At 38.4% G+C, this 16,257-nt stretch overlaps 1 protein-coding gene across 1 annotated transcript in view; it reads left to right on the top strand.

Annotated features, from left to right (window-relative positions):
* The first annotated feature begins 9,732 nt into the window (after positions 1–9,732).
* LOC114359138 (multidrug resistance protein homolog 49) overlaps positions 9,733–16,257 on the top strand; it is a 60,542-nt gene continuing 54,017 nt past the window's right edge. Inside the window, exon 1 of the mRNA XM_028313402.1 lies at positions 9,733–9,980. Coding sequence (XP_028169203.1) covers positions 9,879–9,980 — 102 coding nt within the window. The 5' untranslated portion in view covers positions 9,733–9,878. The remainder of the gene's footprint in view (positions 9,981–16,257) is intronic.

The following is a 16,257-nucleotide window of genomic DNA, read 5'->3' on the forward strand; positions in this document are numbered from 1 at the left end:
ACCCACGTCGGCACTCGACCCTGCCGCTGAGAGACAGGTAAGGCATATCTTTACCGCAGTCAACTTACGCTTTTGCTAGGTGGTGCTAGTGAAGTAGAATAAGACTTTGTCTCGAATCAACATAAATTACATACTCTCTGCATTTAGTCTCACTCTGCAACTGATTCCTTGAAGACTTGGCAGAATAGCAGAATGTAAAGAATCTAACTGAAATTGTTAATGTTGTTTTTGTACTTTACACAGGTTCAAGCAGCTCTCGATGCGGCTAGCAAAGGAAGAACTACTCTTGTGGTATCACACAGGTATGCACGTTAACTATAGAATTTACTGTAAAATATCAATAACAAAGATGTATACATGCTCGATAAGAGCTCCTATTTTTCTTGGGATATGAGTTTACTACAAAACTTTTTGAAAAGTGCGCCTGCACTATAGGATTAGTGTAGGCGCACACTAGGCGACACGCAACAGGGACAGCTCGTCGGCTAGACTTCTAGCTTGACGTCGCGACTTCACAACTCTGATGCCAAGAGTGCGAAGGTTTGAACAAAATACATGACCGCAGGCCGCAGTCTGTCATCGCGTTTAATGCTCAGTATTCACAAACTTTACTATGAAGTCTCATCTCTCAGTGCGCGTGGACGCACAGGGTGACACACGAACCAATCACAGCTCTATGTAACGCTGTGCGTTCGATTGGCTGCTTCCTTTAAGCAAGCATCGTTTGTGAATACGGGCGTTAGTCGCCGAGCTGTCATTGTCACGTGTCACCTACACTAAATGAACTGGTAGTATAAAATGTCCTTTCCCCAGGCTGTCGACGATCGTGAACGCGACGCGCATCGTGTACATGGAGCAAGGCGCGGCGCTGGAGCAGGGCTCGCACAAGGAGCTGCTCGAGCAGAAGGGGCTCTACTGGCGCCTCGTGCAGGACGACCTCACCAGCAAGTCAGTGCCAGTTCCTCTAGCATGAACAACTTTCGTCTTCGAATCGTTCGCGTATTCGACGAAATTCGATACTCAACCTTCGAATTAAACTATAACGTGACGATTTTTGATTCTCAAAATAAGTTTCTTGCAACCATTTTTTTGTAATTTTCGTACCAAATCTTTTGATGGCGATTCGAATACGCAAATGATTTGAACTCGAAAGTTTTTCGTGCTAGCCGTACAGTTCTTAATATAGATCGTTTCATCCACGAAGACGCGCCCCACCATTCTTCCGCTAATGTTTGAGTGTTATCGGTACACGCTAAATTATCCATGAGTACAATAATGCCGCTCGGATTGCTCGGATCAAACTCCCCGCACCCCCGCGCGACCGATACCAAAAATTGGTGGGTCGCGTCCGAGTGGATGAAACGATCTATAATGTACACAGCATACGTCACAGGAACTAGCTGACGGCCGATGGGGCAGCAAGGTTCTGGAGTTTAGGCCAAGTATTGGAAAACACAGCGTAGGACGTCCACCTACAAGGTGGATCGACGACTTATAATGGTAGCAGAAAGGCGATGGATGCAGGCCGCTACCAACCGGGCAACATGGAAAGCATTGGGAGAGGCCTATATTCAGCAGTGGACCTCCTATGGCTGAGATGATGATGATGAATCTGTTCAAGTGGGGATTCTTGGATTAAACTTGTAGTGCAAGTGTAGTTTTGTTCCCCAGTCGATGAAGCACACGATGTCGTGCCCTGCGTGCCCAAACAACTGCACGCAGGAAGATTTAATGAAGGCTACTGACAACGCGTGGCGGAGTTTGGGCTGACACTGTAGGTTTGCAGCAGTTGACGTCCTGTGGCTGAAATGATGATGATTAAGGTCCCTTTTGCTTCACTTTTCATCGGTTGTCGGCCGTTTGGTGTAGTGGTTCAGAACGGACTACTATGCCGAGAGGTCCCGGGTTCGATTCCCGGCCGGGCAGAAATTGAAATGATGATTTTTAATTTCTGTGACGGGTCTGGGTGTTTCTATGTATAATATGTATGTATTTACAAAAAAAAAAGTATTTAAGTACTTTATATCCGTTGTCTCGCTAACATACGCCAGTCAAACTTGGAAATTTACAAATAGAGTAGAAATGAAAATCAGAATCTGTCAACGGAGTATGGAGAGAAGCTTATTAAAAGTTAAAAAAATCCAGAAAATACCACACCAAGATATTAGGAAAAAGACAAAAGTCACAGATGCGCTATGTTATAGCAAGAAACTGAAGTGGCGCTGGGCCGGCCACATAGCTCGTCTGACAGATAATCGTTGGACTAAGCGATTAACTTCTTGGCTGGGTCCATCGGGTACTTGAAGAAAGAGAGGAAGACCAACTACGCGATGGGCTAACGACATAGTGCAAGTGCCTGGCGAGCAATGGATGAACGTGGCAGGCGACAGGGACACTTGGCATTCTCTAGAGGAGGCCTTCACCTCCAACTAACGGGGGGTTCCTACTTCTTTTTTTGCTCAATAATAAAGTATACTTCTAAATATTAGTATGTTAATTATTAGCATGTTTATTAGTTTTATTAGCATGTTTATTAGTTTTATTGTTAATTTTGTGTATAGTAAGAAATAAAAGGCCTTTTTATTTTATTTATTTATTTATTTATTATATCCGTTGTCTAGTACCCATAGTACAAGCTTTGCTTAGTTTGGGACTAGCGGCGCAGTGTAAAAATGTCCAAGGATATTTATTTATTTGTTATTTATTTATTTAATAAGTTTCTAAATGAGGGTCTGGTCCGCAGGAGTGCAGCGACCGCGCTCAAAGAGAAGGACGGCGAGGACGACGACGTGGTGGCCGAGCGCGTGGAGGAGGACGAGTTCACGCGCGCGGCCTTCCAGAGGCACTCCACTCACAGAGGTACAAGATAACGCCCTTTATTTTTTTACTCGATAGGTTTTGAGAAAACAATATTTTTTAAGACATTTTGGCGCCTAATATCCACTATTTTGATTTTCAACCGACTTCAAAAAAGGAGGAGGTTCTCAATTCGACCCGTATGTTTTTTTTTTCTATGTTTGTTACGCGATAACTCCGCCAATTATGAACCGATTTGAACAAATTTTTTTTCGGCGTATAGGTAATACCTCAAGGGTGCTCCCATTTAAATTTAATAATAGAAAAAACAACCCCCAAGGGTGGAAAATTGGGGATGAACTTTTTTATACGCAATATCTCCGCCGATTATAAATCAATTTGAACGATTATTTTTTTGTTGAATAGGTATTATCAAAAGGGTGGTTTCATGCGAATTTGAAGAAAATATTTCACCCCCAAGGGTNTTGCCACAACTCACTGCAAAATATTGCTTCAAACTACTTGTACTAAGAAAGTCAATAAGTGACTTTATTTAATTCTGCCACAACTCAATCCGAAACATTGCTTCAAAATACTCGTACAATTGTGTTTTTGATTTATTTCATTTTTGTAACATTACTTTAAATGTTACTTTTAATTTCAATGTTCATTACTCAGATGTTGAATCTGGATAGTTACCTTCATCATCATCATCATTTCAGCCATATAGGACGTCCACTGCCGAACATAGCCCTCCCCCAATGATTTCCAATATGACCGGCTGGTAATTGTCTGCATCCAGTGCTTTCCTGCTACCTTTATGAAGTCCACGTTGTGCTTTCTGGTACGTGCCCTTCACTCCAGAACCTTGCTGCTCCATCATCTGTCAGTTCTGCGTACTATGTGCCCTGTCTCTTGTACAGAAAAACTGAGCATAGCCCTCTTCAAAGCATGCTGTGCAACTTTGAGCTTATTTATAAGGCCGTCATCAGTGGTAACACATACAGATAGTAGATTTTCGTCTTTAGGCACTGAGATATTTTGAACGAAAGGATGTTATGTAGTTTCCCGAATGCTGCCCAGCCGAGTCTGATTCGACCTCTTTCTCTACCTAGCTGAAACGTTTGACCGAGGTAGACATACTTGTCAACAATCTCGAGATTCGAGCTCCTAACCGAAACTGGGTAGGGCGCAACATAGACATTCGACAAAAGCTTCGTTTTTCCATGTTGTTCACCCGAAGGCCTACCTTTTGGGAGATTAAGGTCTTCGAGCATTGTGCCAAGGTCTTCCAGTGAATTTGCCATGACCACACAATATCGTCGGCAAACCGAAGGTGAATGATGTACTCGTCGTTGATGTTTGTGCCGAATCTTTTCTATTCAAGGAGTTTGAAAGCGTCTTCCAATGCAGCGGTGAATAGTTTCGGAGATCCGGAGATATACCTAACATCTCCCTCATGCTTCGCTGCAGAGGAATCGCCCTCGTACTCCACTCCTGTACTCGGACCAACATGGTGGCGTTTCTGTACAAGCACTTCAGTACCTCGATATGTACCGATACTTTTCAGAAATCGGCTTGTTCGGGAGGCTGGAAGTCATCGAACCTACGCGCGAGATCATTCGTGATAACTTTCGAAAAAAGCTTGTAGACATGACTCAGAAGCGAGATGGGTCAGTTACTCTTCAGCAAGGTTTTATCCCCTTTCTTGAGGAAGAGTACCACCACGCTTCTGTTCCATGCCTCTGGCGTTGTTCCCTGGAGTAAGACGAACTTAAATAGTCTCTGAAGGACTTGACTTCAATATTCAGAAGCTCCGAGGTTATCCCGTCATGACCCGGTGCCTTGTTGTTCTTTAGGTGTTTGAGTGCCATCCTAATCTCGTATAGGCTGATAATGCTGATATCCACAATATCTTCGTCGAGGTAATATAGCTGTCCATAAAACTTTTCAATCTCACCCAGAACCTTGGCTTTTGTTAAAGTTACACCACCTTCCGCAGTCTTCAGCTTCGTGAGCTAGCTTCGCCTAATAGAGTTGTCTCTTGCGAACACTTTCGAGCCTTGGTTCCGCTCTATCTCCTCTTTAATACTATTTGTATTAAAGTTGCGAACATCATGTCGCAAGGACTTCCATATCTGTCTATTGAGCTGCCGATGTGCCTTAGCGTCAACGGAGATCTGCAGTGACATTGAACGTCGTTCTGCCATGACGTTGAGGGTAAGGGATCCCTATGGAGAGATCCATAATACAGTTTTATTGTTTTTGGATTATTTTAATTTTGATATTCATTTTGATGTTGGTTCTTTCAATTTAATTTCAATGTTATAGGAATCTGATGTTAATGGTTACCATACCAATTTATTAAACATTTAAAGGTATTAAATAAGTAGGTAAATTCTAGTATTATTTAACAATTTTGCAGATTTTGACTAAAATTGCATTAACAAAACAAATAAAATAAAATGAATAAATCAACATTTAAGTCAATAAAAGTGTGGCAAAATTAAACAAGTGTACTTATTCAATGGAAATATTCGTTTTTGTAATACCTTGGTTATGGCAAAACTAAATAAGTGACATACAAAAACTAAATAACTGCAACTTAGTTGTAAAATATGGTTGTGGCAAAACTAAATAATTACATTTTTATTTTTTTTATTTAAAATAATACAAAGTAACATCATCGAAGAATATTGAATTAATGAAGGTAAATTTGCTGTATAAAATATCAAAAGACCGACAGTAAAATATTTTTACACTTAAAAGTTATCGCCATTTTTAACGAAAAAAAACACAAAAACGTGAATATCTCGCAACTTTGGTTTTGTCAGTTATTTAATTCTGCCACGACGGTGACGATATGTTTATCGAAAATAATGCCTATATTAGGCTTTCAACTAGCTCTTATAGTAATTACATAGTTGACAGTTACTAATTACTTCTACTGTTATTATTTTTTTTTGTAAAATCTTATAATCGCAAGTAACACATAATTTTTTTATTTAAAATTACAAAATAGAAAATTATAATTTACTTCTATTTATCGATAATAGGAAACCGCATTAGAACACGAGCACGGCACTATGTTACGACCGGCACATGCGGCCGTACTGTGTATTTTCACACGACAGTNTGAAATTCCGGAATTCCGGTATTCAAGCCCTAGATCCAACTGAGCCGTGTCATTCAGAATCTAATGATATTAAATTAGGTATTATGGTGACATTAAACTGACACTTGGAACTCGGAATTAGGCTCCAGAAAATCTTGTTAGGTAGGTTTATTTGAATTAACTTTTTTCTGTTGACTGGAGAGAGAATTCTATTGAGTTTTTGCGCACCAACTTTGTATTAATTGCTTACGTTTCGAGTCCCTGCAAACTAGACTTTGTCGGCCAATAGTTTATTCGGCAAATTGCATGTGCAAACTTTCATAGACGACAAATCTATTCTAATTTGTAAAGGAGTTCCTTTACAAATTACAAGCCGACCAAACCGTTCTGTGGCATCACCAAACAACGAGCCACCACGCTACTAACCACCCGCGCCCTCTGCAAACAAGAGGCTATTGAGTGGTGGAAGTCTACATCGGGACAAAAACACTCAAAAGCACTCATTCAAGGATATAGCAACAAAGGAACTGCTAAAGTTCAAAAGATACAAAGCCTGTGCAGTGACTAGAATACTAACCGGCCACTGCAAACTAAACAAACACAAATCAAACATGAACATGACCGAGGAAACTCTGTGCAGATTCTGCCATACAGAAGAAGAAACGGCCATGCTTATTCTCTGCCCATGCGGCCCGCTTATGAGCAAAAGAAGTATCCATCTCGGGCGACACATCATGCACCCGGATGAGATAGCAGATATCACGCTCCAAAGAATCTGGAAAATAGACTCAACGGGACTAAGCAGTGAACTCTAAACACAAGGGCTGCTACAATAGATCAAATCTGGTCGAGCTGGCGCAAATGAAGGCCCAAAAACCAATAATAGTAATAACTATCGGCCGACAAAAAGTCTGCAGTCCACGGGGTCTTAATCAGTGACTGATCTAAACGTTTAACACTTTGCTTCCTAATCGATTGCAATCTACATATCGGCTAGTTTTTGCGTGTATTGTTCTCGGTATCTAAATATACAATCTTGAAGTTTTTTCGCGTGTCACCTTTCACTTCTAGCGGAAAACCTAAACAAGATAAATCGCTCGAGACTCAGGAAACCAACTGGTTAAATAAAACTTCTGAAACAGTACTCAAATAGAAAATCAAAGGAATNTGCTGTCTACAAAATACAAAAAGAAATGAGATCCCATCAAAAACAATACTTGTCAAAAAAACCAAGTCTCGCAACTCAGTTGTTCTACGGTAAAAAGTTGTGAGATCCATGTACCTAATACCAAGTCCAGGCCAGGAAATCTTTAACGTTTTACATAAATTTATTGACTTGGCCATCGCATGAAAACACGTGTAAATTAAATTATTTAGTGCGATGGCCAAGTCAATATATTTATGTAAAACGTAGGGTTTCTGATTTCTCGACCTATTTTTTTTCTCGAGTTTCGGGAATTCTCGAGGCCAAAGTCTCGAGTTTTCTCGGGTCTCGAGCTTTTTATTAAAACTGTTAAAATCGGTTGAAATTTGATAAAAATACAGGTTTTTTTAAATCTAATATACAAAAAAACTAAAACCCAACTACGTAATAATGAACTGAAAAGATTGGAACAAGACAATGTGTTCAAAAATGCAGTCGGAGGCATCAATGACTATTTTTTTTTTGTTGGCGATAAGTACCTAATTGGTAATAAGCCGTGTGGTGACGGCAGAATAGAATACATATTTTGTCACCAACCCTTACTCAGTGTCACTCTCACAGTTAAAACAAATCTAACGATACCCCACATGCCATAGTTTGTTGAGTTTCACAATATGGGCCAGTGCCCGGTATTTCGGTAAAGTTCACGCATTATTCGGTATCGCGGTAAAGTTCACGCGCATACAAAGACGAATCAACGGATTTAATCACTTTCTAATAAAAGTCCGAACACCTTATTTTTTCACTAAAAACAGCAAAATTAAATGTTCGTGAAGGCGTTTGACTAGAGTTTGAGATAAAGTAGCATTCTTTCAGCTTTTAAACAAAGAAGCAGTTGCGTTTTGTTTTCGTTTGAACTAGCTGTCAAAGCGACACCGCGATACGAATTTGGAATTTTCGTTCGTCGTCTAGTCGCGTTGTAGTTGAAAATATTTAGCGTAATCGGGGCCTCATGTCTTTAGTGACACTCGCCGGACTAAGAGGAATCGATTGACGTGCGAATCATAAAAATCGACCCAAGAGTTTGGTCTCTATTGTGCTTCAAAAAACATACATACATAGGCTGTTAGACACATTACCACTCCTTTGCGTCACGCAGTCGGGTAAAAAAGGAAAGACTAGACCAGTCTAAAAGCAACTTTAACCTATTTAATAATTAAAAACTTACTTTTGTCTAAGGAAATAGGCTTTCAAGAATATTAAAGCTCCAAATTCGAAGCTCGGGAATTCTCGAGCTCCGGTAATTTTTTTCTCGTCTCGAATGAAGCCAAATTTCTCGAGTTTTCTCGAGTTCGAGAAAGCTCGAGCAGAAACCCTAGTAAAACGTTAAAGATTTCCTGGCCTGGACTTGGTATTACATGGATCTCACAACTTTTTACCGTAGAACAACTGAGTTGCGAGACTTGGTTTTTTTGACAAGTATTGTTTTTGATGGGATACATTTTACACTGCGCCTCTAGTCCCAAACTAAGCAAAGCTTGTACATGCATGGGTACTAGAACTAGATTTTAACGGATGTAAGAAACAAACTTAAATACTTTTTTTTAATACATACATAATAATACATAGAAAACACCCTGTCCAATACAAACAATTATGTTATGCACACAAATCTTTGTACTGTGCGGGAATCGAACCCGCGAGCGCGACCTCTCGGCATCTCGGCACCTATCGGGCTTCGCTCGCAAAAAGTTAAAACTGCAAGCTTGTTCTTCTTGTTTATAAATCAATCCACTGGACCACTGATGTTTCATCGGAACATAATTTTATCTCGTTAACAATTCAAACAAGTTGTATCTCGAAGATGCCATACCAGATTTCGTAACGCCGCGCTCGATCGAGTTGGTGACCCAAGACGTCATTTTCCGCATAGTTCAACGAATTTGCATGAAGGAACGTCAGCTTTTGCCGAAATGCTTTGACGTCAAGACTGACCAACTTCATTGCAGCATTGAATTAACTAGCGGCATAGTTCAGTAAAGTGGTTTAATGAACTTATGTTTATGGCTAAGTTAAGACACAGTTAAGGCGAGAAGAATTCGTAGAATACTGACGTCTATAAGTACAGGAGTAAGTGCAGTGTGGGTAGATGTCTAGATGTAAACATTTTACCCGCCCCCTTCGAGGCGACTCCATGACTGTTTCCATTTTCGTTTTGTTTTTGTTAATCCCAAATCGTCTTTAGCATTTATTTCTCCCAATGTCGAGTTGCCTTACTTATTTTTTGAAACCCCTAAAATATTCCGAAAAATATAAAATAAATTGAGTAGTGATGTTAAAAGTATCGATAAATTGATATAAAAATTGTCATCTTCTGTAAGTTTGTTCCTAAATTATCTGACAAAACTTTTGTAGCATTTATTTGATGGCAATCACATATTGAACAATGAAAAGAGAAAAAAAATTACGGCGTCTGTCTAAGTCATGCTTTAACCACAGTAGATAAATCAATGTAGGTATACTGTGCTTTAACACTGTTTAGACATTTGTTCTTCTACCTCCTTTGTTGCGAACTTTTAAGCGGCCAAATTGAATGTGAATGAGAAAGCTTACGCATAGCAGGGGTTTCCCGATGCCATGTTATTTGTAAATAAAGTATTTTATAGGAGGCGCGCGCCGCGGCCGCGCAGTACCGCACCGACGCCCGTGCCGCGCGCGTGTTGCAGACGCGACATTACAAATTACTTGTTTGAGTCAAAAGCGCGCGGGAATTGACTCAATTGACAGTGCTTTTTTTAAGTTTATTTTAAATATTAAATCGTGATGAAGGGACAAGCAAAGAGGTTTATCAACCACAAAGGAAAAGCCTACGAGATGGGTGCCAAAAAAAAGGAAAACAGTGATAATATAGGATTTTTCCAAATGGTATGTGTTCCAATATTTGTGAATATTTAAAAAGGTTTTTTAATAATTTAGGTTGAAATTTGAGGTGGAAAGTTGGTCTAAGCCACGTTCTGGCATAAACGAGTTGAATCCAAACTCGTTTGGTCGGCGCATTTTTATTGTTTGATGTCAAAATGCGAATATCGATCTGTTAAGTTTTTCAACGTTTTCCTGTTGCTTTTTTATTTCTTTTTTTAATGATATAACTTAAACGTGCTTAAACAACCGTTGCGAAATGTGTTTCAATACAACATTATTTTTGTTACTATGGAAACATCTCGAGAAGATGTAAAATAGCTCTTTTCTTTAAGCAGTCATTAAGAATAAGTATTGCACGTGCCAACTTTTAGTACTTGTAGCAATTAACAATGCATTATTATAAATTAATCGCCCAAATCTGTTATGAATTAGTTTCGAGTGAAATGTTTGTAATTTCCCAGAAGTAGTAGGTACCTACCTACTAATATTCAACGTACCTAAAAATCTTAATATGTCTTACAATTGTTTCATCTCATTGATTCAGTAATTTAGGCAGATAGGTATTTAATCGATTTAATAATTAGTAACTTGTACAAAGCCACAATATTATTGTATTTGATAAGTAACTGACATTGACGTCGGCCATACTATTATTCACAAACTATACTCTGAGTTTTAAGTTGCTAGACTTTTAACCAACATTTTGAAAACTATAAAAATTAAAAATTAATTTAGACTAAATTCTGCACCTTTGCGCATTAAAAATTAAAAAAATGCAAACAATAGTTAACAACAACACTAAAATATTTCTGAAACCTATCGAATTACGTAGCCTATCAGCGATACCACGACGCTCGTCTTCCGTAGACACCCAAAGATTTAAAAAAACATTTAAGCAGTAGAAGTAAAAGAACCGAATTGTTACAGATGACGACATTATTTAAGATAGTATTATGCAAACTTAACATTCTGTTCAACTCCATATTTATTTGCAGTGATATAAATATTAATGGCGTAAAGACGTCATAAAATATATTACCTAATATTCGGTAAAATTGGGTCAACCTTCACAAGTGCCACTGTACTTAGTAGAACATTATGTAAGGGTACAGTTCCAAAAAATTATCGCCATTAAGTCAAAACGGAAAATCTGGATCCGAAACGACACCGCTTGTTCCCAAAAAGTTACACCCAAACTGGAAAAAATCCCATCCGTCCATCCGTTAGGACATGTTTCTTACCTATCTTCCCAATGGTTTACACTAATGATCCCATGGTTAGAGTTTTGCCTGAATGGATCCTTTTTTTCACCGGGATCGTGTTAGAGAATTACTGTACCCCGCAAAAAACTACAAATTAGTTTTATATCAGAAAATTTTTTGAAGAAATTTAGTGTTATGGGTAGAAGTGGCAAAATTAAATGTTTGCTACTAGACACGTTGTTTATTGTCTCTGAGCGACGCACGTTTCATTTGTGTAAGGAGAAAGTGCTGAAGTCGACGCGTTATTGTTACTTATTTACTACGTTTTTGTCAGTTCAATTTCAGTTAAATTAAAATATTTATTAGTTATTCCAACTAATATTATAAATGCGAAAGTAACTCTGTCTGTCTGTCTGTCTGTCTGTCTGTCTGTCTGTCTGTCTGTCTGTCTGTCTGTTACGCTTTCCCGCTTAAACCTCGCAACCGATTTTGATGAAATTTGGCATAGAGATAGTTTGAGTCCCGGGAAAGAACATAGGATAGTTTTTATCCCGGTTTTTGAAACAGGGACGCGCGCGATAAAGTTTTTCTGTGACAGACAAAATTCCACGCGGGCGAAGCCGCGGGCGGAAAGCTAGTTCTACATAATGCATCTTGAAAAATCCAGGTTACCTGTCTAACACGTTTGACGATTTGCAAGTACTAATTTAATTAGTCTAAACAAATAAAGATAATAAAAAAAAACATGACATTTTTACGAAATAATTTTTATTTATTTTTATTTTCTCTTAGACAACCAATAGGACAAACACGCATACATAAAAATAATTATTGTAACTAAAATTTTATAACAGTTGACTAAAGGATCCGTAGTTTAGTTTCGTTGTGATTTTTGAGTCTCCGATAAAGTGATTCACTGCGTTTGCCTGAAAAGTACCTACGGGAACTCACCAAAATGAAACATTTTTTATATCGATAGTTTTTGACCTTCAACATCCCTATTTCGGACTATTCTGACATACATATAGTTTTAAAAAGTTTTTAACCCTTGTTTATCCATTTATGTAATTTTACCTAATTATTGATCATTAACTTCGCTTTTGTCTTTTTCGTTGATGTTTTTATTAATTGAAATTTACAGTTGCTTGAGAGACAAAAGCGCGCGATTGTCGCAAGTAACAACATCTCGTATTAAGATATTTTAGCTACGAGCTACTACTTGACCTTGACATTCGTGCCTGGCTTGTGAAGAACTGGCCATAAGTCAAACTGTCTCAGCTCTCAGCCATATTTATTTAAGCAATCACTTAAAACCCGATTTTAAAACACAGGATTTTAAAATCAAACCTGTAGTTGGTCGACTCAATGACCAATGACGGGCTTAATCATAAAAAAATCAAACAAAAAAGCTGAGTTTAATCTTAATATCAAAATCAGAGGTCCCTACATTACTTTTTATGCAGGCACGTTAAGCTGTTGATCCAACTGAGCCGTGTCATTCAGAATCTAATGATATTAAATTAGGTATTATGGTGACATTAAACTGACATTTGGAATTAGGCTCCAGAAAATCTTGTTAGGTAGGTTTATTTGAATTAACTTTTTTCTGTTGACTGGAGGGAGAGAATTCGATCGAGTCTATTCGCGCACGAACTTTGTATTAATTGCTTGCGTTTAGAGAATTCCCTGCAGATTACAGATTTTTTGTCGGCAGATAGTTTAGTCGGAAAATTGCATGTGCAAACTTTCATAGACGATAAATCTGTTCTAATTTGTAAAGGAGTTCCTTTACAAATTACAAGCCGACCAAACCATTCTGTGGCATCACCAAACAACGAGCCACCACGCTACTAACCGCCCGCGCCCTATGAAAACAAGAGGCTATTGAGTGGTGGAAGTCTACATCGGGAAAAAAACAGTCAAAAGCACTCATTCAAGGATTATAGCAACAAAGGAACTGCTAAAGTTCAAAAGATACAAAGCCTGTGCAGTGACTAGAATACTAACCGGCCACTGCAAACTAAACAAACACAAATCAAACATGAACATGACCGAGGAACCTCTGTGCAGATTCTGCCATACAGAAGAAGAAACGGCCATGCATGTTCTCTGCTCATGCGGCCCGCTTATGAACAAAAGAAGTATCCATCTCGGGCGACACATCATGCACCCGGATGAGATAGCAGATATCACGCTCCAAAGAATCTGGAAATTTATAGACTCAACGGGACTAAGCAGTGAACTCTAAACACAAGGGCTGCTACAATAGATCAAACCTGGTCGAGCTGGCGCAAATGAAGGCCCAAAAACCAATAATAATAATATCTATCGGCCGACAAAAAGTCTGCAGTCCACGGGGTCTTAATCAGTGACTGATCTAAACGTTTAACACTTGCTTCCTAATCGATTGCAATCGACATATCGGCTAGTTTTTGCGTGTATTGTTCTCGGTATCTAAATATACAATCTTGAAGTTTTTTGGCGTCACCTTTCACTTTTAGCGGAAAACCTAAACAAGATAAATCGCTCGAGACTCAGGAAACCAACTGGTTAAATAAAACTTCTGAAACAGTACTCAAATAGAAAATCAAAGGAATTTAACAGAACAATTTATTGAGACTAGATTTTTTTTTAATACCTAAAAAAACAAAATCGAATTGCCTAAGTTGGGAATTCAAGGCGACTTCTAACGCCAGAAAATTTTAATAATCAATGTAGTAGAATTTAAATTTACTTTAAGCGTTTTATCAATTTTGTATGAAGCCATTTTTAGCTGCAATTTAGCATAAACAAATAGTTATGGTGTACAAACATACGAAGACATCTGCTGAATTTTAAAAGCAGCTATGTAATCAATAAATGACCGAAATATAAATGGATCAGCTAAAATTTACATAAAATTATCATAAATAAATACACACAGGTAATCTACTACTATTACAATCCTACTAATATTATAAATGCGAAAGTTTGTATATGTCTGGATGTTTGTTAAACTTTCACGCAAAAACCACTGAACGGATTTTGATGAAACTTTACAGTATTATTGTTTATAACCCAGATTAACATTAATATACCTAGGCTATAATTTATGACGATCTGTGACAAACTAAATTTCACACGGGTGAAGCCGCGGGCAAAAGCTAGTGATAAAATAAATCAAAGGCATCTAATTAATAACTTTAATTAATTCATCACTCATTTAGCCATTGTAATTAAATGTACTTGCACTTATACACTTTATTGTCTCACATTATGTCACCATTAAGTACTCGCCTTTCCCTTTTGACGCGCGCTACAATAAAATTAATGACACAAGTAAAACAATGAATGTAAAAGCTTTGACAGTAACCATGAGCCCTTGGGTTATGGAGAGTTATTAGGTAACGACTCTCTCAAAGATAGAAAGAGAAAACAGAAAAGTTTTATTGTAGTTCAAGATTTATATGAAGGTCTTATACATTTTATTTTATTACCTTTTTGAAGGTCACGTTCGATTCGTTAAAACAAAGTAGGTATCAATTATTTTATTAATCCACCACATTTTTTTTTAACTTGATGACATTTGCGCGTGATAGGATTTATGGCCTGAACAAACCCCCACAGTTGTGTTACCCCGAGTTGATCTTTGTCCTTCAATGGGATAAAGGCTTTAATATTTACGATAGACTTCTTCTTATTCACGTAATTAAATTTTTCGCAAAATTAGAATTAACTTACGGAGTAAGCATGTATTGCTTAAAATTCTTACTTTCTACTTCATAACGTCTGCCTCTGTCGTCACCCTAATCCATTATTTAGTTGTGTTTGTATGCAAAATTGCAGCACGGAAAATTCAAATCATGACAGATCACTGCCTCTCGGCTGAGTACATTTCTAATCACTCACCGTTGCAAGTTACTACCTAGTTCGAGACAAGATCTACAGCCTACTTGGTTGCCTATGATCTAATGCTTTTAATTTTACAGTCATTTGTCAAGGACCGTTTCCGTCATGAAACATATTAATGCCTTTTGATTTTTTCTCGAGCAACACCAGCCTTTATTTCATAATCCGCTGAAGTCTGGACAAAAGTAGGGTTTGCATTTCTTAAGCGTTTTTGCAGTATGTGTCTGAACTGTTAAAACAGTTCTATTTACATCACTAGCGCCATAGATCACTTTCAATGAACCCACGACAGCCGAACGGTGAAGGGCTCGGACTTGCCGACTCGTCATCCGAGGAACGCGAGTTCGAACCCCACTGACGCTCGACTATTGTGGTGAGCCCACTCGTGACACAAGCACGAACGAAGCTTAGTACGAGGGGTAACGGGACTATTAGTAATTTGTACAGAAATACGAGTAAATCACACTTCACGCTAATATTATAAAGGCGAAAGTTTGTGAGTGTGTATGTTTGTCACTTCTTCGCGTCTAAACGGCTGAAGCGATTTTAATAAAATGTGGTATGGAGTTATGTCAGCTAACTGGATTATCACATAAGTACTTAGGCTACGCTTAACCGCGGGTGACACCGCGGGGCACAGCTAGTTACTAATAATTCTTAAAAAAATATATTTGCCCTTAGTTTTGCAGCACAGTCATTATCAAAAGGTTGTATCTATCTTAATTACGTGTAGATGTGCCCTGTGGTGAAGATAAAGAGTGAATGTCTTAATGAGTACGATACGATTACGAACAATAATGTTAGCGCGAGCGGTCAGCGCGGTCACGATCAAGGCCACAGGCTTTCTGCTTCATTGGAATTTTGAGTCGTGCACTCTCTACAGCCAGCGTCGAACAGTTCGTCACACCCAAAGTGGCCAAAAAGTTATCAAAACAACCTTATTCCAATCGTAACAAAGACGTGTTGCGTACTTATTGTCTACTAGCTTTTGTATGTCACAGAAAAACTTTATCGGGTGGCGATCCTGTTTCAAAAACCGAGATAAAAACTATCCTATGTCCTTTACCGGGACTTAAACTGTCTCTATGCCAAATTTCATCAAAATCGGTTTAGTGGTTTAGGCGTGAAAGCGACACAGACAGACAGACAGAGTTACTTTCGTATTTATAATATTAGTAACACTAAAGGTA

The sequence above is a fragment of the Ostrinia furnacalis genome, unplaced genomic scaffold (genome assembly GCF_004193835.3).
Source record: "Ostrinia furnacalis isolate ACB-3 unplaced genomic scaffold, ASM419383v2 OfSCF4239, whole genome shotgun sequence".
Lineage (NCBI taxonomy): Eukaryota > Metazoa > Arthropoda > Insecta > Lepidoptera > Crambidae > Ostrinia > Ostrinia furnacalis.